At 50.4% G+C, this 23,910-nt stretch overlaps 2 protein-coding genes across 4 annotated transcripts in view; one reads left to right on the top strand and one right to left on the bottom strand.

Moving 5' to 3' along the window:
- Positions 1–10,449: 10,449 nt before the first annotated feature.
- Positions 10,450–10,696, bottom strand: LOC125159389 (40S ribosomal protein S29-like). The gene is given in 2 exon segments (XM_047847732.1): positions 10,450–10,638; positions 10,640–10,696. Coding segments are annotated over 2 exon segments (246 nt in total).
- A 4,370-nt stretch (positions 10,697–15,066) lies between these two features.
- Positions 15,067–23,910, top strand: part of PDZD4 (PDZ domain containing 4) — a 30,921-nt gene continuing 22,077 nt past the window's right edge. For all 3 annotated transcript variants that reach the window (XM_047847542.1, XM_047847541.1, XM_047847540.1), the window contains exon 1: positions 15,067–15,126. In XM_047847542.1, the coding sequence (XP_047703498.1) occupies positions 15,067–15,126 (60 nt within the window). The remainder of the gene's footprint in view (positions 15,127–23,910) is intronic.

The raw sequence follows: 23,910 nt of genomic DNA, 5'->3' as shown, positions 1-23,910 counted from the left end.
GAGGAATGAGTCTTGTTCATGAACACTTGTTGGTAAGGCCTTTCTAACTCAACAATTTCAATGCAGGGAGTCAACCGATGAAATCTCTTGCTTTGCTTGTGAGAAACTGGGGCATAATTACATTTCTTCCTGGGCTGAAATAAAAGGTTGGTCTAATTTCCAGAAGTGACTTCCCCACTTTGCAATGGCCTGGGAGATACAGGAAAGGAAAAGGAGAAAGGGTTTCATGTTTAACGCTCTTTTTTAAGTTTTTTTAAAAATTTATTTATATTTGAGAGAGAGGTCAGCAGGAGCGGGAGAGGGGCAGAGAGAGAGGGAGAGGGAGAATCCCAAGGAGGCTCCATGCTGTTGCCACAGAGCACAGAGCCTGATGCGGGGCACGAACCCACAAAACCGTGAGATCACAACCTGACCCAAAACCAAGAGTTGGACAGTCAATAGCACTAGAGGCAATACCCGAGGCCAGGGAAGTCCAGCAGTTCTGACAAATCTATAAGTTTGAAGTTTGAGGATCATCAGTTCTCTTGACCTTACCTGATGATTGAGGATGACAGGGGCAGTGATAATTCCAAGAAGTCTGCGGGTTTTTGTCAAAGCTCACATGATTTGCCCAGTGAAGGGGGTTCCTTGATCACTGGAGACTGGAGAAGGTAGAGCAAGTGAGAAACACGTTCTGACAGCTTCCTCGCCACCATGAGGACCTTGGCCTTGCAGCAGGAGAAAGCTTCAACCTATCTGGAAGACACATACACAATAACAAGAACACATTAACAACCCATGCTGAGTGGCAGTTGAATAAAGTCCAGCCACAGGCGTTTAAAGGGTCCAGAAGGAGGGGCGCCTGGGTGGTTCAGTCGGTGATCCTTTCAGCTCGGGTCAGGATCTCACAGCTCAAGAGTTCGAGCCCCACGTCGGGCTCTGCGCTGACAGTGCAGAGCCTGCTGGGACTCTCTCTCTCCCCCTCTCTCTGCCCATCCCCTGCTCAGGCTCACTCTCTCAAAATGAATAAATAAACATTAAAAAAATAATAAAATAAAGGGTCCAGAAGGAGATCCAAAGCCTCGGAGAACAAAACCAGTTTTTCCAGGATGATGAACCTAACAGGTCAGACATAGCCAGAAGATTGTTTTCATAACTTTATAGAAGTCTTTTCGCCAACATCTATTCATAATTTAAGTCACCTTAAATGTTTACGGTGGGTGAAAAAATGCAAAACCCAAAACACAGGGCTTACCAGCAGGCCAGGAAGAACCAAGTGGCTTAATTTCTGATTCAGGAGCAGACCCTTGCCACGTTACAAGGATGGCAACAGTCTGGCAATGAAGAACCAATTTTTCAAAAAACAAGTATATCTTTATGTAACCAAACCAACAAGGGTCCGCTCCCGGGGGAGTCACAGATACACCAGGTGGAGTGGTAGCGCAAAGTAAACTTTACTTGTAGAAAATAAGGAGATCTTGTGGGTCACTGGGGTTGGGGGGGGCTCCGTCTGCACAGGTGTGAATAGGGGTTGAGATCAAACTGACCTGGGTGGTCTGGACCACTGGGGCTCTTCCTTACACCAGTTTATCTACTCTTGCCTTTTTATTGCAGAGAAACTAAAAGATATCTGCCTGTGCGACTGCCTCAACTGCTCTTTAAATTACAGCCATTCCAAAGGCATATGCTTCCCGAATTTATAAAATGTCCTCATAAATCGGCAAATCGAAAGAATCTTGGTATATTTCACAATACTGTCTAGTTTTCACTAGAGATTAAGGTTTCTAAGGGTTAGGAATTCTTAGTAATAGCTACTAGACTAAGAGAAACAGCTTTGTATGCCAGGAAAGTAAGATGTGTTTTTGGTTACAGAAGGCATGAGAAATGGAGGTGGGTTTTTTTTTTTAATTTTTTTAAATGTTTATTTATTCTTGAGAGCGAGAGAGAGAGAGAGAGAGAGAGAGCATGAGCAGGGGAGGGGCAGAGAGAGAGGGGGACACAGAATCTGAAGCAGGTTCCAGGCTCTGAGCTGTCAGCACAGAGCCCGATGAGGGGCTCGAACCCATGGACCATGAGGTCATGACCTGAGCCGAAGTCGGATGCTTAACTGACTGAGCCACCCGGGGGGCCCCTGGAGATGTTTTTTTTTTATTGAGGGAAAAGAAAGTAATTTTGTCCTAAAGTGAGGTTGATTGTTTAAAGAAGAAAAACAGGGGCATCTGGCTGGCTCATAGTAGAGCATGTGACTCTTCATCTCGGGGTTGTAAGTTTGAGTCCTCCATTGGGTGTAGAGATTACTTAAAAAAAAAAAAAAATCTAGGGCACCCGGGTGGCTCAGTCATTAAGCATCTGACTTTGACTCAGGTCAAGATCTCACGGTTTGTGAGTTCAAGCCCCACTTGGGGTGAGCCCTGCTTCTCTCTCTCTGCCTCTATCTCTCTTTCTCTCTCCCTCTGCCCCTTTTGGGATTCTCTCTCTCTCTGGCCCTTGCTCACTTGTGCCCTGTATTTCTCTCTCAAAAAAAATAATAAAATAAAATAAAAATAAAAAAATCTTTAAAAATAAAATAAAGAAGAAAAACATAGGGTAAAATCAGAATGTGGAAAGGAATCTTTGAAAGGGACTTTTAATGTGTGGCCAAGCTGGCTAAGAGTAAAATAAGTTTATTTAAAAATGAGTGTTAATATCAAAAGTACGTGGGGCACGGGGGACCGAGAAATCTGTACAAACAGACCTCGTTAAACTCACCTTTATCCTCTGTCTTGCCAATTCTTCAGATTCATCACTTCTTTGTATAAAAGAAAGGTTGCCTGCTTTGGTCACTTCTTCAGGTTTTCAGGCTTTGAGAAGGTTCCCGTGTACCTGCAAAAATTCAACAAAATCTGTGCTTTTTTCTTGTTCAGCTGTGTTATGTCAGTTTTATTCTTAGATGCAGCTAGAGACCCAAAGATAGTAGAAGACACCCCCCTCCCCCCCCCCACACCCGATTTGGGTCACCACCCCTTCCCAAGGACACAGATGCATTTGCAAAAGCCCTCTCCAGGAGCCACAGAAAGATGGGTGATGGGTAGAAACCAAACAGGGAGAGTGGTTCGGAGGCCACAGGCAAGTCTGTGCAGAGATCCTGGGGTCTGAGGCAGAGAGAGGAAGGGTCCCTCTGAGAATTGACAGTGTGATCCATTCACAGTATCCCCCCCCCACCTCAGGAATTCACAGGATGGTTCTGTTTCAGGAAGCAACTGTGATCTGGCCTTGAGAATTTCCAATGGCCTCCTTACAATTTACAAGTAGCCCACACCTGATATGGATAAGCAAATGCCTCTGCCCTCAAAGGGACTTGCATTTCAATGAACTTCAGTTTTTAAGGAGTGGAGAGTTGCAAAAAAAAAAAAAAAGAAAGAAAAGAAAGAAAGAAAGAAAGAAAGAAAGAATGGACAATATCCACTCCCCAGGAACCCCTAGTTTGCATTTACTCCAGGAGGCAATTGTGATCTGACCCTAAGAATTTCCAAGGGCTTCCCTTAAAATTTAAAAATGCCTAAGACTCCTCTGTATAAGCAAAGGCCCCCAGGCCCCCAAAGAGACTCAAATCTCAATGCAAGGTCCTTTTAAAGGAAAGGAGTACTTTGGCTGGTTTCCTGGCATTGTTAAAACAATCAAAACAACCACCCTGGACCTGCTGATAAGACCCTATAGAGCCCTCCAGAGCATCTTCAGCCTAGAAAAGTCTTTTCCTCTCCTCTCTTCTCCTCTCCTCTCCACTCCCCCTCCTCCTCTTCTCCTCTCCTCTCTTCTCCTTTCTCCTCCCTTCCCCTCCCCTCCTCTCCTTTCCTTTCTTAGAAAAAACCTTGGCTACTACCTGACACTATACATAAAATCAATTCCAATTGTACTGAAAATCTAAAAATAAAAGGACAGCAAAGCTTGGAGAAGACAACGAGAGAACATCTTCATGATCATGGGGTTGGGGAAGATTTCTTACGACACAGAAAGCACTAACCATAGGGAAAGTGTTGGTACATTAACATTTTCTGGGCTCTGCCAGCACTAGGCCAATGTGGTATTCACATGCTGCCAATGTACCTCCCACGCATGCCACAGTGTGGATTCTACTGGATGGATTCTACGATCTCCATTCTCTTTGCCCCAGTTCTCCAAGCTCCTGTACTATGCGCATACATATACAGAAATGAAGTACCACTCAGCCTTGCGTAATACAGGGCCTATCTCCTCCCCCTGTTCCTGAGGTCCTATAGCTCTGGCCTTTTGCAACGGATACAGGTTTACCTCTTCACAGCAAGCCCCGGACTTAGACAAAGTACACTGGTCTTATCTGGGATATGCTATCACCGGACAGGCCCGCTATTTACTCTGGCTGCCTGTCCCCTGTGGCTTCCATGCAAATTCTTAACATTTTAAAATATTCTTTTAAGTTTATTCATTTATTTTGAGAGAGAGAGAAGACAGAGGCAGAGACAGAGCGCTCTCAGAGCCCAGTGCAGGGCTTGAACTCAGGGACCATGAGATCATGACCTGAGGGGAAATCAACAGTCCAAAGGTTAAGTGACGAGAAACCCAAGTGCCCCCATGCGAATTCTAACTACTTTGGGAAACCCTTAAACTTTGCTTAGGGCTGAGGATACGTGGCTCCCAGTTTTGCTGAAAATGGAGTTGGTAGGGGGTCTCCATGCACCTCCCTACTTTTGTGAGATCACCAGCAGAGTTGAAGCACTGTCTCTCACCACCATGTTCGTGTTTGTACTCGGTTTTAAGAGAGTGAATGTTGGATTTTATCAAATGCCTTATTAACACCTACTGATGTGATCAGGTAGTTTCCTCTGATTTGCCGAGTAATGACTTCTGTGAAAGGACTTCCTGATGTTGAACTATCCTTGTAGTTATGGACTAGACCTTATTTGGTCATATATAATATCTTACTCTTTTGCTGTATTGCCAAATCCAATTGCTTGTTTTTTCTTTAGAATGTTTGCACTTGTATTCAAAAGTGAGAGTTGTCCATAGGTTTTGTTCTAGACTCTCTTTAGTAGGTTTAGATATTAAGTTTGTTGTTGGCTTTGTGGGAGTGAATGTCAAGACTAAGTAATACAAGGGCACCTGGGTGGCTCAGATGGCTAAGCGTCCGACTCTCGCTTTCACTTCAGGTCATGATCTCGTGGTTTCGTGGGATCAGGCCCTGAGTCAGGCTCTGTGCTGACCACTCGGAGCCTAGAGTCTGCTTTGGATTCTGTGTCTCTGGCTCTCTCTCTGCCCCTCCCCTTCTTGTGCTCTGTCTCTGCCTCTCTCAAAAATAAACATTAAAAAAGAGAGAGAGAGGGGCGCCTGGGTGGCGCAGTCGGTTAAGCGTCCGACTTCAGCCAGGTCACGATCTCACAGTCCGTGAGTTCGAGCCCCGCGTCGGGCTCTGGACTGATGGCTCAGAGCCTGGAGCCTGTTTCCGATTCTGTGTCTCCCTCTCTCTGCCCCTCCCCCGTTCATGCTCTGTCTCTCTCTGTCCCAAAAATAAATAAACGTTGAAAAAAAAAAAAAGAGAGAGAGAGTCTGTTTCTTGGTTTGCCCCTCTCTCTCTTAAAAAAAAAAGCATCATGGGGCGCCTGGGTGGCTCCGTCGGTTAAGCGTCCGACTTCAGCTCAGGTCACGATCTCGTGGTCCGTGAGTTCGAGCCCCGCGTCAGGCTCTGGGCTGATGGCTCAGAGCCTGGAGCCTGCTTCCGATTCTGTGTCTCCCTCTCTCTCTGCCCCTCCCCCGTTCATGCTCTGTCTCTCTCTGTCTCAAAAATAAATAAACGTTTAAAAAAAAAAAAGCATCTGACTTCAGCTCAGGTCATGATCTCACCGTTTGTGAGTTTGAGTCTCCTACTGAGTGAGTTCAAGCTCACCTCGGTGAGACCCGCTTCTCTGCCCCTAGTGAGATTCTCTCTCTCTCTCTTTCTGTCTCTCGCTCACTTGTGCCCTCTCTCTCTTTAAAAAAATACAAAAAAGGAAAGAATGCAGTTGAGTATCTTGCTGACTTTGAGGTGAGGAAGATTCCTGAAACCAGACATAAAAAGTATTAATTCCCCTGAACAGAAATTGGTAGATTTAACTATATTAGAAGTGAGAACTTCTGTTTACCAAAGATTTAAAGAAAGTGAAAAGGCAAGCCACAGACTGCGAGAAACATTTGTAGTACATGTAACTGGCAAGGGATTAGTATTCAGAATATGTAAATAATTCCTAGAAATAAATAAGCAAAAGGAAAAAAATACAACTAGCAAAAGCCAAAGCCAGGCATAACACAGAACAGAAAATGCATATGGCCAAGAAACCACTGAAGAAAAGACTGACCTCAGCAGTAACCAGGGAAATGGAAGAGTAGTGAGAGACCATTTCCACCCACCCGCCTGGAGGAAAGTTTGAAAATGCCAGGAGTTGACGAAGATATCGATTCCAAGGGATCTTTTATACCCCACTAGGAGGATAAATTGGTAGGGCCACTTTGGGAAACGATGAGCCCCCCACCGGTCAAATTGAACACATGCATACACACTCGTGCACACGTGTGCGCTATTCCACTCGTGGGCACAGACAGGAGAAAACCTGGCTTATGTTGTCCTACGAGACGTGCACACAAATGTTCACACAACCCTTCAGGAAACGGGGAAATGAATTATGGGATATTACGTGCCAGTAAAAACCTGAATGGACTACAGCTACAAACAACATCTTTTTAAAAAATTTTTGTTTAATGTTTATTTATTTTTGAGACACACACACACACACACACACACAGTGCGAGTGGGGAAGGAGCAGAGAGAGAGAGGGAGACACAGAATCCGAAGCAGGCTCCAGGCTCTGAGCTGACAGCACAGAGCCCAACATGGGGCTCAAATTCACAAGCCGTGAGATCATGACCTGAGTCAAAGTCGGACATTTAACCGACTGAGCCACCCAGACGCCCCTAAAAATTTTCTTAAGGGGATACCTGGCCGGCGTAGTCAGTGGAGCAGGTGACTCTTGATCTCGGGGTTGTGAGTTCGAACCCCACGTTGGGCATGGTGCCTAGTTTAAAAGAATAAATAAATAAACAAATAATTGAAAAAATTTCTTTAAAAAAATAAAAACTAAGGATGGACAAAATGGGTGAAAGGAAATAGGTGATACAGGCTTCCCATTATGAAATAAAGAAGGTCACAGGAATAAAAGGCACAGCATAGGGAATCAGTGGTATTGTAACAGCATTGTACAGTGACAGAAGGTAGTCACAATGGTGGTGGGCACAGCGTGACACCTCGACCTGTTGTACACCTGAAACTAATGTAACATTGTGTGTCAACTATGGTCAAAAAAATTTAAAAAATACGAAAACAAGGGGGAAGCAACTCAAATGCCCATTGACAGATAAATGGAAAGGCACATGTGGTCCATTCAGCCTTAAAATGACATAAAATTCTCAGGACACCTGGGTGGCTCTGTTGGTTAAGCGTCCAACTCTTGATCTCAGGGTTGTGAGTTCAAGTGACTGATGGGACATTTGCTTCTCGAGAAATAGTCTTTACCTGAGAGTGCGGCCTGCGGGCCTCCCACTGCAGAGAAGGGCATGGATTTGCAGAAATGAGAGGGAATTTTTCATTTTTTGATATGGGAGGAAATTTTTAAAAAAAGATATGAAGTTCTGATACATGTTACAACATGGGTGAGTCTTGAAAACATTATACTAATTGAAAGAAATCAGTTATAAACTGACAAGTATTATACAATTCCACCTAAATGAAATATCTAGAATGGGCAAATTCACAGAAACAGAAAATAGGTAAAAAATTACCAGGGGCTGGAGGAAGGGAATGGGGAGCCAGTGCCTAATGGAGATACAGTTTCTTTTTGGGGTGATTAAAATGTTTTGGAAATAATGGTTAGAGTTGCGCATTGGGAATGTAGTTAATGTGTCTGAATTATACTTAAAAATGGTAAAAATGGCAAATTTTGTGTTATATATATTCTATTGTAATTTTCCAAAGCAAGAGAATGATGAAATCTTTTTTTCAGTAGGTTCCACACCTAGCATGGAGCCCAATGTGGGGCCTGAGACCCTGAGGTGAAGACCTGGACTGAGATCAAGAGTTGGATGCTTAACCCACTGAGCCACCAAGATGCCCTGAGAATGATAAGTCTTAACGCAGGCTATTGGCCACTATAGGGTCATGATGGTACATGTAAGTTACTGGTAGTGGTCCTGTGCCACGGTCAGGTGGTAGCTTCGTGGGTGTTAATGAGTTTATTTTTAAAATAAAATGTGGGGTGTTTGCTGGCTCTGTCGGTGGAGTGTGTGACTCTTGATCTCAGGGTTGTAAGTTTGAGACCCACGTTGGATACAGAGATTTTTTTTAATGTTTTATTTTATTTTTGAGAGACAGAGACAGCATGAGTGGGGGAGGAGCAGAGAGAGAGGGAGACAAAGAATCCAAAGCAGGTTCCAGGCCCCGAGCTGTCAGCACAGAGCCCGATGCGGGGCTCGAACCTACAAACTGTGAGATCATGACCTGAGCCGAAGTTGGATGCGTAACTGACTGAGCCACCCAGGTGCCCCAAGATTAGTTTTAAATGATCTCTAAAAAGGGGGGCTCCTGGGTGGCTCAGTCAATTAAGTGCCTGATTCTTGATTTTGGCTCAGGTCATGATCTCATGGTTTGTGAGATCAAGCCCTGTGTGGGGCTCTGTGCTGACTGTGCAGAGTCTGCTTGGGATTCTCTCTCTCCTTCTTTCTCTACCCTGTCCCTGCTCACACTCTCTCTCAAAATAAATAAAATACACTTTAAAAAAAGTTAAAAATCTTAGGCAAACCATAAGAGACTCTTAAATACAGAGAACAAACTGAGGGTTGATGGGGGGTGGGGGAGAGGGGAAAGTGGGTGATGGGCATTAAGGAGGGCACTTGTTGGGATGAGCAGTGGGTGTTGTATGGAAGCCAATTTGACAATAAATTATATACAAAATTTTTAAACCTTAAATCTTTTTTTAAGTTTATTTATTTATTTTGAGAGCGTGAGCACAAGCACGTGAGGAGCAGAGAGAAGAGAAACAGAATCCCAATCAAGCTCTGCACCATCAGTGTAGAGCCCGATGCAGGGCTTGAACACACGAATCATGAGATCATGACCTGTGCCAAGGTTAAGAGTCAGACGCTTAACTGACTGAGCCACCTAGGCACCCCTTAAAAAAAATCTTAAAAAAAAAATAAACAAAATGAAAGTGGGTCTTAAGTGGACAAATTTTATGGATAGTGAGTAATCAGATTCTGTGCATCTGGATAAAAAAAAAAACTAGAAAGGTGCAGCGACTGGATGGCTCAGTCGGTTGAGTCTGACTCTTGATTTCAGCTCAGGTCATGATCCCAGGATCGTGGGATCTGCGTTGGGCTCCACACTGAGCCAGGAGCCTGCTTAGGATTCTCAGTCGGTTGAGCGTCTGACTTTGGCTGAGGTCGTGATCTCTCAGTTCCTGAGTTCGAGCCCTGTGTCGGGCTCTGTGCTGACAGCTCAGAGCCTGAATCCTGCTTCAGATTGTGTGTCTCCCTCTCTCTGTCCCTTCCCCACTCATGCTCTGTCTCTCTCTGTCTCTCAAGGATGAATAAATGTTAAAAAAAAAAAAAACTGAAGAGAAGCCGGACAGAGTTTCTGGGCTGGGGTCTGGCCTCAGCTTCCCTGGGAGTTCCTTTCTGGGGAAGCCAGTGGGCAAGGTCATGAGTGACTACTGGGAAACAGGGTTCCCCAGATGGGCATCTGGCAGGGCTGGGCTGGGGACCAGGAACCATATCCAGTGAAAAAATAAAAGAGTAAGCTCCTGACCTCTTTGCAGCTACCAAGTGTGGCTTGAAGTGGAACCCTTCTACAAGGTGATATGGTGTCTTCAGGAGATCCAAGCTTCAGGGCATGGAGGGATAGCAGCAGAGTCATGACAGGACCAGTCCAGATAAAAGCTTGGGTGAAGCTCGCCCTGGCATTTGGTCTTCAGGTTAAAGAATGTTACAACAGCCATGACAATCATGGTGGAGACAGCCCTCCTGCTATGCGGGGGTGTCCTTCTACTCTCCTCCTTGTTGTTGAGCTCAGATCGAAGTAGCTATCCCTGAATCAATTGACTGTGTCTGATCTTTCTTCCCCCACTCTCTCAGAGGGCTTCATATTTGTTAGGATCTTTCTTTCTTTCTTTCTTTCTTTCTTTCTTCTTTCTTTCTTTCTTTCTTTCTGGGAGAGGGTGCAAGTGAGCAAGGGGCAGAGAGAGAGAGAGAGAGAGATTTGGGGCTTATCTGAAGCAGGGCTTGTGTTCATCCAATGCAGGGCTCAAGCTCACCCCATGCGGGACTCAAACTCACAAATCGTGAGATCATGACCTGAGCCAAAGTCAGATGCTTAACTGACTGAGTCACCCAGGAGTCCTCATTGAAGTGGTTTTATTTTATTTTATGTACAACGAGTTAGCAGTAAGGTAGGCATCTTGGATCTGTGCAGTTAAGGTAGGTCTCTTGGATGACCCATTCAAGGAAGTTCACTAAATCCAACTTAATGAAGCCTGGGTCTTTCAAGCACTGATGGAAACACCAGCGGCACATATTAAGGCCGGGTTTCCGGATCAGACTGTGGTGGTTTAAGCAGATTCAGCAAGAACTGAGAACCCTGGCCAAATTTCCTCCAGTGGCTCCAGTAGAGCTGCTGGTGACCCATTTGGTTCTCTCGGACGCAACGAGGCAAAAGGCTGTTAGGATTTTCTGATGGCAAAAGGAAACCGCCACTAACTCCAACAAGGAAAGGGATGTATTTGGCATGATGCTGAGTAGATCACTGAATTGGTGGAATGTCTGCTCAAGCAGGTCTTGGGACACACAGGCATGACCTGTTTTGAGTGGGGCGCAGAGCAAACTACTGTGCCATTACAGCCATAAGACACAGCCAACCTAAAGGCTCGAGAGGATCTGTCCATGGTAGATAATAATGATGCTGTGAAGAGTCTGGGAAACCTCAGTAGAAGGATCCGAGCATAGACCCATAAAGGTCTGGAGCAAGGCCCTGTCTTCTGTGGCAGAGGTACTTACTCTTCAAAAAGCAGCTATTGGGCGCCTGGGTGGCTCAGTCCATTAAGCGTCAGACTTCTGCTCGGGTCATGATCTCGAGGTTCGTGAGCTCAAGCCCCGCACTGGGCTCTGCGCTGTCAGCCCAATCTGATTTGGATCTTCTGTCTCCCTCTCTCTCTGCCCCTCTCCTACTTGTTCTGTCTCTCTCAAAAGTAAATCAACCTTAACAATAAAGCAGCTGCCATCATGTTACCGGGCCACGATACAGACTTAGAAGCTGACCGTGGGGGAGGGGGGTTGGTGCCTGGGTGGCTCAGTGGGTCAAGTGTCTGAGTCTTGATTTCAAGTCAGGTCATGATCTCACAATTGGTGAGATGGAGGCTCACGTCGGGCTCTGTGCTGACTTGGGATTCTCTCTCTCTCTCTCTCTCTCTCTGTGCGTGCTCTGTCTCAAAACAAATCAATAAGCGCTAAAAAAAAAAGAAGCTGGCCATGGGCCATCAAGTACCTACGTGACTGAGGCCGTCCATCATGAGCTAAGTAAGTACTGGCAGACCCACTGCCACTGCAGAGGTTTCCAAGACCCCCTCCATGGGCCAGATTAATTTGGTGGAGCAGCTCACAGGACTCAGAGAAACTTACTAGATCACCAGTTTATTATAAACGTATATAACTCAGGGGTAGCCTGATTGAAGAGATATGTAAGGCAAGGTATGAGGGCAAGGCACAGAGCTTCTGTGTCCTCTCGAAGCATGTCACTCTCCCATACCTCCAACCCAGGTCTCCAAACCCTGTTCCTTTTTTCTTCCTTTTGGGTTTCAAAGGAGGCTTCATTACAAAGGTGTGATTGATTAAATCATTGGCCGGTGGCCACTGATTCAATCTCCAGCCCCTCTTCCCTCTGTGGAGGTTGGGAAAGAGGAAGGAAAGTTCCAACCCTCTAATTACTCAGTTGGGTCTCCTGGCAACCAGCCCCATCCTTAGGTGCGTACAAAAGTCACCGCATTCACAAAACAAAAGACACCTTTATGACTCTCATCACAGGAAATTCCAAGAGTTTTAAGAGCTCTGAGCCAAAAACAGGGACAAAGACCAAACATATATAATTTTCATCATAAATCACAATGTTACAGTAAGAGGCCAGAAGCTTTGGAGAAGAGGTGGAGATACCTAATGTACCTAGGGGAGTGCACGGGAAGGGTACGTGGATTCCTGTGTCTCTGCCAATGACCCCTGGCAGAGCAGGAAACTCAAACTGAGCCACCAGGTGGATAGAAGGAACCCTGTGGTGGTCAGCCAGCTTCTCTCCATGGTGCAATGGATCCATGAAGGCAATGGCTGTGGTGGAAGGGCTGGAGGTTCTGCATGGGCCTAGAAGGAAGGGTTCTCTCTCAGCAAGGTTGATCTCAATACTGCCATCATTGAGTGCCCAATCCACCAGCAAGCAGAGATCAATGTGGAGCTCTTGGTGTGATGCCATTTCTTAAGGGGACCAGCCAGCCGTTTGGTAGCAGAAAGGTTGTATCAGATTCCTCTCACCCTGATGGGGGGGGGGGCAGTAATTAGTCCAACTTTGGATTTGGATTTGCCTTCCCTATGCACAGCATCTCTGCTAGCAATCCCTCTGAGGGCTTACACACACCTGATCTATTGACATGGTATGCCACAGAACAATACTTCAGAGCAAGGGTGTCTTTTTCCAAGAAACGAGGTGTGGCAAGAAGCACACATGCATGGGAGCCACTGCCCTGCCTCACACTGCATCACCCAGAAACACCCAGAGCCCATTGAAGGTGCAGCAAAGATACTGGCTCAGGGCAAACATCCTGTGGTGCTGGGGAACCTTACTCCATAATGTGACAAATGCAATGAGTCAATAGTCAATACAAGGTGCTGCGAACCAAGGAATGGGAATAGGATTGCTGCTCTCCCCATCATCATTCCCAATGACCCAGTCTATGCAAGCACTTGGGTGGCTCAGTCGTTTAAGCATCGGACTTTGGCTCAGGTCGTGATCTCATGGTTAGTTTGAGCCCTACATGGGGCTCTCTGCTGTCAGCGGAGAGCCTACTTGGGCTCTGTTTTCCTCTCTCTGCCCTTCCCCTTCCCCTGGTCATGTCCTCAGGTGCGCGCGCTCTTTCTCTCAAAAAGAAATAAACACATTAAAAAGAAGGAGCAGTCTATGCTGTCCTTGAATCTGGACTTCGCTATGTGTGGTGGATAGAATTCTGTCCTCCAAAAAGTTCAAGTCCCCCTCCCTGGTACCTGTGAATATGACCTTATTTGGAATTCAGGCCCTTGTAAATGTAATCAAGCTAATAAGAGGTCATGCTGGAGTAGGGTGAGCCCTAAATCCAATGACCAGTGTCCTTATAAGAAAAGAGAAGGTTGGACACAGATACAGAGGAGACACAAGGAGAAGAAGGCCAGGAGAAGACAGATGCAAAACTCTGGAGCAGACCCACCGTTCGATTCCTATCCTCTTGCCCAGGAGTCAGGGAGGAAGAAGGGGCCTTCCCCAACCGCCGCCGTCTAATTAAACCGCCCAGTGTGGTTAATGATTCCGTCACTTGCCAACGCCTGGAAATGAAGCGTGCAGCAATTTAATCAAGTGATCTTCTGCAGCGGGGGGGAGGGGGGGGCTTGGGCTCAGCAACTCTCCCGGGCACCCCATGGGAACCCAGCCCTCAATCCGACGCTGCTTTCCACGCAAAGGCCTTCTCTCTCCAGGCTTGTCCAAGAAGAGAGACGGCAGGTTGTGGGAGAGAGAGAAACAGATGGAGGGAACGTCGAAGCGGTGTGCCCGAGCTCGGGCTGGGGCTGAGAGACACAGGTAGGCAGGGGACTCAGGTGGGCCAGTTCCGTGCGCGCGCGCGAGGGACCCAGGGCATCCGGAGCCCGGGTGGGCTCTCCCCCCACCTCTTTTTATTTCCTTGTTTTTAGCTTATTTTAACAAAGGTGTCCATTTAAACGACAGCGGGGGAACGCCTCACTTGAAGGCTAGAAGCAGTCATTAAAGGGAAGTCGGAGGGAGGGGTGGAGACCCCGGGAACTGGGCTGAAATCGCGCCCCCCTCCCGAGGCCCCGAGCTCTCTGGGGGATCCCGGGAGGCGCTCTTCCGAACAGGACGCCTGTCCCTCGGGCCCGCACCGCGTCGGCCGCACGTCCAGCGCGGAGAGCCCGGGGACCCGACGCCGGCGGTAGCGGGGAGCCGGGACCCCCCGACCACCCAAGCCAAGGCCCCGCCCCCGCCTTTCCGCGCCCGCTCCCGCGGCCCCCGCCGCTCGCGCTTCCACCCCGCCCAGCTCCCCTCCCCCGCGCGCGTGCGCCCCGTCCCCGCGCCCCTCCTCCCCCCCTCCGCCGCCGCCGCCGCCGCCGCCGCGGGCGCGCGCGCGTGCCCGTCGTCCCGGGCGGGAGCTGGAGACTGCGGGGCCGACTGCGGGCCAGAGAGCGGGCGCCGGGAGCGCCGTGAGCGCGGCCGGGCGAGGCGGGAGCGTGGGCGCGGGCCTGGCCGCGGGCGGGGACCGCCGCCGCGCCGCCGTCCCCCAGTCGGCGGGCCGGGCCGCGGCGCCGAGCGCGAGGGCCGGGCTCCCGGGGCCGGTGGCCATGGGTGGGAGCCGGAGGCGGCAGCGGCAGCGGCAGCGGCAGCGGCAGCGGCGGGCCCCGCGGGCGGGGAGGCGCGCGGCCCACGGCCCCTGACGGCCCCCGGCGGCCCGGCGCGCCCCCGCGCCTCCTGGGGGGCCGTCGCCCAGCAACGCCCGGCGCGCCCGCCCATCCCCCGCTGCCCTTTTTCTCCTGGCCGGGTGCGAGGGAGCATGCCCGCGCCCGGCTTCAGCCAGCCCAGTTAACCCGAGGGGCGTGGAGCCGCCCCTCCCTCGGGCCGTCCTCCCCTCCCCCGCTAGGCGGCCCGCCCCCTGCGCTAGGGTATGGCCCCCGGCCCCGGCCCGGGACCCGAGGTCCCGCACTCCGGCCAGTGAAAGGCGTTTTCCCGTTCCCGCCCTCCTCCCCCCGCCGGCCAGCACCATGGGATGTAATATGTGCGTGGTTCAGAAACCGGAGGAGCAGTACAAAGTGATGCTTCAGGTAGGGCGGCGGGGCCGCTGGGGCGGGGGGGCGTGGGCGCCACCTGGGGAAGAAGCCGGCCACAGACCTGGCTGGGGCTGGAGGGCTCGGAGAGGAAGAGGTAGGGAGCCATTCCCGCCCTCAGTTTTGGGGGCTGCTGGGTGTTGGCGCTCCGTGGGAACCGGCCACAGATGGCGGGGGGGGGGGGTGAAGCTGCGTGGGGATGGGGTGCAGGGCGCATCCTTCGGGCGCCCAGAGGGGACGTGAGCCCTGGATCCGGCTCGGCCCGGCTCGGGAAGTGGGGCTCGGCCCCGGGTCCGGTGCGCCTGCACCCCCGGGCCCGGGAGCCCGGAGGCGCGGTGCCGCCGGCGCGGGATGGAGGTTGCATAGCAACGGGCTCCGTTCCCGGCACACGCTGGCCCCGCTGGCCCCAGGGCGGAGGAGGGAGCCGGGCACCCGCGGCGCGGGGGGCGGCCGAATTCAGGTACCCGCGGCCCAGCGGAGCAGGAGCGCGTGGGCGGTCTGGGTGCTTAGCCCGGCGCTCACTCTCCGGCCCGGCCCGGCCCAAATGGTGGGTTCCCAGGCCCGGGGTGCCGCGGGCTCAGCGCGGGGTGCGCCCTGTGCGGGCGGCGGTGCCCGGCTGGCTCTTTGCCCTGCGGGGCCTCGGGCCCCGAGTCGCGGGTGGGGGCGGGGGCGGGGGGCGTGGACCGGCAGGTGCTCCGCGAGGAGGGAGGGGATACGCCCGGCCGCGGGCTCGGAACCCGAGCCCAGCCCGGTGGCCCGGAGCGGGGTTTCCTTGCCTGTGCGTGGCGTGACTTCGTGAGTGCGTGCCTGTGCCCCGTCTGTGTGTGCGCGGAGGCTCCTGCGGCCCCGCGCGTGTGTACTTTCTGTGTGCGCTCAGAGGGGTGTCTAGGAAAATGTCCCGGATGGAGGGGCCTGAGACGCACGCCCCCGGGGCTGAGTGGAGGGAGTTCAAGGTCGGAGGGAGTCGGGACCCAGGGGCAGACTGGGCGCAGACAGGTATGCACTTCAACTCCGGGTTTACCGGTCAGGACTCGGGAGCGGGTGCTAGTCCGCGCGGTGTTGAACGCGGGAATGGGGTCTCTTGAGAGGAATAGGGGGAGCTCCTGTGAGCATCGGTGGGAAGCGGTCGGGGGGGATGGGGGCTGCCGCGGGAGCCCAGCTTTAGTGCTGTGAGCCTAGTTCTGGCCACTGCGAGCGGGAGGGGGCGGGACGGGGACGGGGAACCTTGGTCGGTCCTGGCCGCGCCACTCATCCAGTGTCTCAGGCCCTGTCTCCCGGGGCGCGCGCCGCCCTCCGCTTTTCCCGCTCGCCGCCCTTCGCCTTCTTTCTTCCTTTCTCGCCATCCGCCCCGGGCTGTTTCCTCTCGTCGTGTTCTCGCTGTTTGGAAATCTTGCTCGGCCATTGTCATTACCCGCTCGTGGAATCGGCTTCGGTAATAACTCGGGCCCGGACCGAAAGGCAGTCCCTTGGAATCCCAGCGGTGGGGCACCGGGGCTGCCGGCGAAAGGTTGGGCTGCACTGGTTGGTCGGTGACACCGTGGGATCCCACCCTCACTGCTTCCTTTCTTGCAATCATTCCACCGAAAGGCAAGCGACCCCAAGGCTGTGGGCTCTTCACTTCCTCAGAGAGGGATTGATGTAGTACTTCATTTAAGGCCGACCTCATGGGGGTGTGTGTGGAAAGCGGAGGGCCACCTGCGCAGCGCGACAGGCTTGAAATGAGCCGTGGTTTAGAGGCGACACGGAGGTGACCCTTCGGGCTCCCCCTGGCACTTGGGGGGAGGCTGCCACAGTTGAGGCTGGGACTGCCTTCAGGGAGGCTCCATGTGGGAGGAGCGCTTGGGGTGAACCTGTGCAGCAAAGCTCAGAGCCAAGCTTTCCTTGAGAGAGAGGCCAAACCCCTGGCGAGTAGACCCCCAGGAGGAGAGCCCGTCATGCCAGGTGTCCTCTGCAATTTCCTAGTCTAAGCTGCAGCCATCACAGACCAGTCTCTGGGGACACTGATCCCTTTTAAAACTCTTGAAGAAATTTGGACCGAGTCAGAGGCTGGATGTAGTTTTGGGGCACCTGGGCGGTTCACTCAGGTTAAACGCCCAACTCTTGGTTTGGGCTCAGGTCATGATCTCACCGTTCTTGGGTTCCAGCCCCACGTCAGGCTCTGTGCTGACAGTGCAGAGCCTGCTTGGGATTCTCTCTCTGTCTCTGTCTCTCTGCTGCTCCCCTGCGCTCGCTCTTTTTCTCTCTCTCTGTCAGAATAAATAAATAAATAAATAAATAAACTTAAAATTTTTTTTAAAACTCGGGACACCTGGGTGGCTCAGTCAGTTTTAGGCTCAGGTCATGATCTCGCAGTTCGTGAGTTCAAGCCTCACATAGGGCTCTTTGGGGACAGCTCAGAGCCTAGAGCCTGCTTCAGATTCTGTGTCTCCCTCTCTCTCTGCCCCTTGCCTGCTCAGTCTGTCTCTCAAAACTAAACATTAAAAGAATTTTTTTTTGATTAAAAAAAATAAAGAGGAGACAAAAGAAGATTGAATACAAAGGATCTGGAAAACAGGGAAAACCATCCGTTGTCCCACAAGACCCCATTTCTCGGGGCTGGAGCCCCAGGCACAGCAGGGAGAGCGTTTCCTGGCCCAGTCTGATCTTTTTCTCAGAGCAGAAAGGAACTTTTGTCCCCAAAGACCAGCCGGACCCCTTGCCTGTAGACATGGTGCTCCTCTAGTGTCAGTGGCACTTCTCCCTGTCCAGGCTGTGTCTGCCTGTGGCCTCTGCGCCGTATGAGAGTAAGGGACCCCACTGGGGACACAGTGCAGCCCAGGGAAATGCACATACGTGCATACCTCTGCCACCCCGTCAAGAACCCCAAGTCTCTGTCCTAGCCTTCAGTTCCAGGTCCTTTGCTCCTGATGGCTCACATGCACAGAACAGACGACAGCTTTATTGAGGTATAATTCACATACCCTGGTAATAGGTGCAGTCGGCGGTTTTTACTATGTTCAGAGAGCTGTGCAACTGTCCCCACTACCTCGTTCTGGAAGATTGTCCTCGCCTTAAAAAGAAACCCTGTCTTCTTCTTCTTCCTTTTTTTTTTTTTTAAAGTTTATTGATTTTGAAAGAGGGGGGTGGGGAGAATCCTAAGGGCTAATGGCGTGGAGCCCAACACAAGGCTCGATCCCACGAGATCTGACCCGATCCCACGAGATCCTGACCTGAGCCGAAATGAAGAGTCCAACGCTCAACCACCTGAGCCAGCCAGGTGCCCCAGAAACCCCGTCTTCTTAAGCAGTCATATATGCATTTAACCCAACGCCTCCCAGCCCCTGGCAACCACGAATCTACTTTGAACCATACGAGCCATACAAATACAGTCTTCGATTGTTTATGTGTGTGGCTTCTTAGATTTATCATGTTTTCTTTTTTTTTTTTCAACGTTTATTTATTTTTGGGACAGAGAGAGACAGAGCATGAACGGGGGAGGGGCAGAGAGAGAGGGAGACACAGAATCGGAAACAGGCTCCAGGCTCTGAGCCATCAGCCCAGAGCCTGACGCGGGGCTCGAACTCACGGACCGCGAGATCGTGACCTGGCTGAAGTCGGACGCTCAACCGACTGCGCCACCCAGGCGCCCCTATCATGTTTTCTTTTAAAAAAATATTTTTTAAGTGCTCTCTACCCCCAATATAGGGCTCAAACTCACAACCCCGAGATCAAGAGTGCCCCTACCATGTTTTCAAGGTTCATTTATATTGTAGCCCAAATAAGTACTACATTTCTGTTTTTAAGTTTATTATTATTATCATTATTATTATTATTTTTAGTAATATCTACACCCAATGTGGGGCTTGAACGCATGACCTGACATCGAGAGTCACACATGCTTCTGACCAAACCAGCCAGGCGCTCTCCCTAAATCTCTTTTTACTGCTGAATAACATGACAGTGTGACTGTAGCAAATAATATTTATCCGTTCATCCATTGATGGACATTGCAGTTGCTTCCACCTTTTCACTATTGTGAGTAATGCTGCTGTGAACATGGGTGTGCAAATATCTGAGTCCCTGCTTTTATTTTAAATTTAGTTATTTTGAGAGAGAAGGGAGGGCAGGGGAAGAGAAAGAGGGAGAGAGAGAATCACAAGCAGGTTCTGCACTGTCAGCACAGAGCCCAATGCCGGGCTTGAACTCAAAAACCACGAGATCATGACCTGAGCCACAATCCGGAGTCGGACGCTTAACGGACGGAGCCACTCGGTTGCCCGTTATTTCATTTTTTAAAAAATTTAATTTTTGGTCCGACTTCAGCTTGGGTTTCGGAGTTGAAGACCCACGTCGGGCTCTGCGCTAACAGCTTGGAGCCTGCTTGGGATTCTGTGTCTCCCTGTCTCTCTGCTCCTTCCCCATTCTCTCTCTCTCTCTCTCTCTCTCTCTCTCTCTCAAAAATCAATCAACCAATAAACAAATGTTAAAAAAAGAGAGCACAGAGGTACTGGACCACTGCCTTCTAGCTAGCGGTGCTGCTGGCTGGAGTGGTGGTCATTAGGATGCACTCTGTGGGCGGCCTCCCTGGGGTCTACTCTTTAAAAAAAAAAAAGAAGATTTTAAGTAATCTCTATATCCAACGTAGGCCGCAAACCCACAACTCCAAGATCAAGGGTTGCACGCTCCTACCGACTGAGCCAGCTGGGCGCCCCGAGTCCCTGCTTTTAATTCTTTCAGGTATATACCCTGAAATGGAGTTGCTGGATCGGATGGTAATTCTGTTTAATTTTTTGAGGAGCTGCGGAACTCTTCGGCAGGGACAAGCCATTTTACATTCCCGCAGGAGTGGGAGAGGGTTCCAGTTTCTCCACATTCCCCCGACACGTGCGTCTGATTTTCACCATCCTACTGTCTGTGCGGTGGTATCACGGCGGGTTTGATTTGCATTTCCTGATGTCTAAGTGATGTGAAGTATCTTTTCGTGTGCTGTTGGCCACTTAGAGATCTTTTCTGGAGAAATGTCTGTCTTCATGCCAGTGCCACGCTGCTTTTACTCTGGCCTTGTCAGTAAATTTTAAAATCAGCAAGTGTGAGTCCTCCATTTTTGTACCCTTCAAGACTGTTCTGATTGTTCTGGGTCCCTTCAGTTTGTATATGAATTTTAGGATCAGCTTGCCGGGTTCTGAAAAGAGGCCAGCGGAATTGAATTTGTAGATCAATTGTGGGTGGAGTATGACCCATGAACATGGGATGTCTTTCCACGTGGGTCTTCAATTTCTTTCTTTCTTTTTTTCATGTTTGTTTATTTTGAGAGAGGGGGGAAAACATGAGCAAGGGAGGGGTAGAGAGACAAGGAGAGAGAGAATCCCTAGCAGGCTCCGCGCTGTCAGCACAGAGCCCGACGTGTTCCCAAACTGGGCTCAGTCTCACGAATTTCGAGATCACGACCTGAGCCGAAATCAAGAGCCCTTTGCTCAACCCCTTCAACCAACTGAGCTACCCAGCTGCCCTGGTTCTTCAGTTTCTTTAAACAGTGTCTTGCACTTTTGTTACATTTATTCCTGAGTATTTTATTCTTTGTGATGCTTTTATAAGTAGAATTGTTTTCTTTTTCTTTCTTTTTTTTTTTAAGTTTGTTTTTCTTTTTTAGTAGTCTCTCCACCCAACATGGGACTCAGACTCACAATCTCGAGACCAAGGCACGCTCTTCTGACTGAGTCAAGCCAGGCACCCCTGGAATTGTTTTATTTATTTATTTATTTATTTATTTATTTTTATTTAAAACATTTTTTTAATGTTTATTTATTTTTGAGACAGAGTGCGAGTGGGGGAGGGGCAGAGAGAGAGAGGGAGACACAGAATCCGAAACAGGCTCCAGGCTCCTAGCTGTCAGCACAGAGCCCGATGCGGGGCTCGAACCCACCAACCGTGAGATCATGACCTGAGCCGAAGTCGGACGCTTAACCGATTGAGCCACCTGGGCGCCCCTGGAATTGTTTTCTTAACTTCTTTTTCATTGTTCTCACTGGCACTGTATCGAAATGCAGTTGATTTTTAGATATTCATCCTGTATTCTGCAACCTTACTGAATTCATTTATTAGCTCTAATTGTTTTTTAGTGGATTCTTCAGGATTTTCTATATGTAGGGTTATGTCATGGGCAAATAGAGATAGTTTTACATTTGCCTTTCCAATCCGGATGCCTTTTATTTCTTTCTTGCCTCTTCGCTCTGGCTAGGATCTCGAGTACAATATTGAATAGACTGGTGAGAGCAGACATCCTTGCCTTGCTCCTGATCTAACAGGAGAAGCTTCCAGTCTTTCACCAGTGAGTATAAAATTAGCTGTAGGTCTTTCACAGATGCTCTTTATCAAGTCAAGGAGGTTCCCTTTTATTCCTAGTTTGAGTGTTTTTATCATGAAGAGTTGTTAGATTTTATCAAATGCTTTTGCAGTGGCTATTGAGATGCTCACTGCTCCGGCCCCTTATTCTACCGCCGTGGCCTGCCACGAGCACCAGCCACAAGCACCTGCCACACACGCACTAAATGTGGCATGTCGGAGCCCTACTTCTATTTCTGTCATCTTCTTCTTGTCTTCCACTTAACCGAGCAGGGGTGTTGGGGTGCGGGCGGGGGTGGGGGCGGGGATGCGACATACTGACAAGCTTGAAAATGTAGAAAGATCCTGCGGTCTTGCCCCTTGAGTTAGGAAGAGGAAGGATCCAGGTTGCAGACGGTGGAAGGTGGGGAGGGAGAGCATCAGCACCAAGGCACACGGTGCCTTCTGAGAGCCCTTCCTGGAGCCCTTCCTGCTGGGGGCCTGCGTCCTGCCCTCTGGCACCTGGACCCCTTTGTCAGGGATCTAATCAAGCCCCTCTTTGTCGCCCCCCCCCCCGTCACCCCAGTCTTCCATACCTTGGTTCCCCCGCCCCCTGCCACCATCACGGTCTTGCTGGCAGGTGCATAGGAGACCCCCTGTGACAAAGGAAACTGGCCTCCCGGCCTACTCCGCCCACTCCCTGCCAGGCCTGGCCACACCTCCACTCTTCTCTCAGTCTGGGGGCCCAGTGCCTCACCACCACCACCTTCCGCCCTCTGTCCACATTCAGAGACGTCAAACACCAGCCTGCCTTGTGGCAGCAAGGTCTTTCCTCCAGCACCTGCTTGCTGAGCCAGCCACCGTTCTGTGTGCTGAGGGTCCACAGACCCCTCTCTCCCTCCCCCTGGGCCTTTTCACAAGGGGAGAGGCTGGCCACGAGCAAAGAGGCGACGGTTGGGGGAGAGAAGGGCCCACGGGGCTGCGGGGGGCCATGGGGAGGGCAGTGGGCTCACGCCTGTCCCCTCTTTCCATCTTCCTCCACCCTGCACGGCGGCTCTCCTCGCCCTGACGTGCTCTTTCCCCCTTGAGTGGGGGCGTCCTGTGAGCCGGACTGGGCTGTGTCCTTGCACACCGCCTGTCCTGGAGTGGGCCCTCTGGGAATAATTGTGCAGTCCGTGAACGGGGCATTGAAGTCCAACAGCCATGATCTGCATAGCGTCACCATGTTTTACCATTGTCTCAAATGTTTTGTTATATATTTACACGTATATTTAAATGTTTATGTATTTGTATATATATTTTAAAGCTTATTTATTTATTTAGAGAGGTACAGAGACAGTGTGAGTGGGGAGGGGCAGAGAGAGAGGAAAAGAGAGGCTCCCAGGCAGGCTCTGTGCCGACAGCACAGAACCCGATGCGGGGTTCATACTCATGAACTGTGAGATCGTGACCCGAGCCAAAGCCGATGCTTAACCAACAGCCACCCGGGCACCCCTGTCTCAAAATCTTTAAATGCCTTTCCTGCCTTCCTTCCTTCCCTCAGTTCCAAGGACTGTCTGAGCCGTTGATGGAAAATCCTAGAAAATGCAAACTAATCTGCAGTTACAGAAAGCACATCAGCATTTGCAGGGATGGGCAGGAGGGAGGGATGACAAAGGGACACGAGGACACTTCAGCATGATGGAAATGGTCAGTCTTGATTGTGATGATGGTTTCATGAGTGTATGTTTACAAAACTTTAAACTGTATGCTCCAAATATGTGCATTTCATCATATGGCAAGGACACCTCAGTAAAGCTTTAAAAACAAGAAATGCGTGTAACACACACTCACCGAAGGAAAAAGCACTTAGCCCAGCAGGGGCACCTGGTGGGGGTGGGCGGGTCTTTCCTTCCTTCTACTTTAGGGTCCCCACCAGGGAAGAACGGGCCATGTGGGAATAAAGAGTGCCCACCTCCCAAGGTCATCGCCATGGGGACATCACCCACCTTTGCTGAGCTGCACCAGTTCCCCTGGGATCTCATTTGGCCCGGGTTGGAATTGTTGCCATCAGGCCATTCGGTTGGTGGTGAAGGCAGCTGGATGGAGACAGCCTCACTCATGGACATGACACTGTTAATGTCCAGTGACAGAAGAATGTTCACTATTATTTTCTAATTGGGGCTTCTCTAATGGGAAAGGAAGGGGGGGGGGGGACACAGGAAGAGGAGCCCTGAGTTGTGAAGAAGTGTAAGGCATGAGACGAGTTAGGAGCCAAAGGAGGAAACTGAGAAGCTGGGGCTCAGGGGCTGGTTTTGGGCTGTGGCAGGCATGTCCCCTCTTTGTAGTGCAATCTGCCTCTTGCTTTCTGTGAGCAGTGGAAATGAAGGGCACCTCATAAAGAATATCCTTTCGATTACTGCTAGACTTGGATCATGCCCTTGGACCAGTCAGGTGAGCCCAGAGGTGGGTGGGTGGATATTTTCAGTTGTGGTGAGCTTA

The sequence above is a fragment of the Prionailurus viverrinus genome, unplaced genomic scaffold, assembly GCF_022837055.1.
Source record: "Prionailurus viverrinus isolate Anna unplaced genomic scaffold, UM_Priviv_1.0 scaffold_49, whole genome shotgun sequence".
Classification (NCBI taxonomy): Eukaryota; Metazoa; Chordata; class Mammalia; order Carnivora; family Felidae; genus Prionailurus; species Prionailurus viverrinus.
Note: the sequence above shows the minus strand (reverse complement) of the source record. Positions and strands in the feature narration are given on the sequence as shown.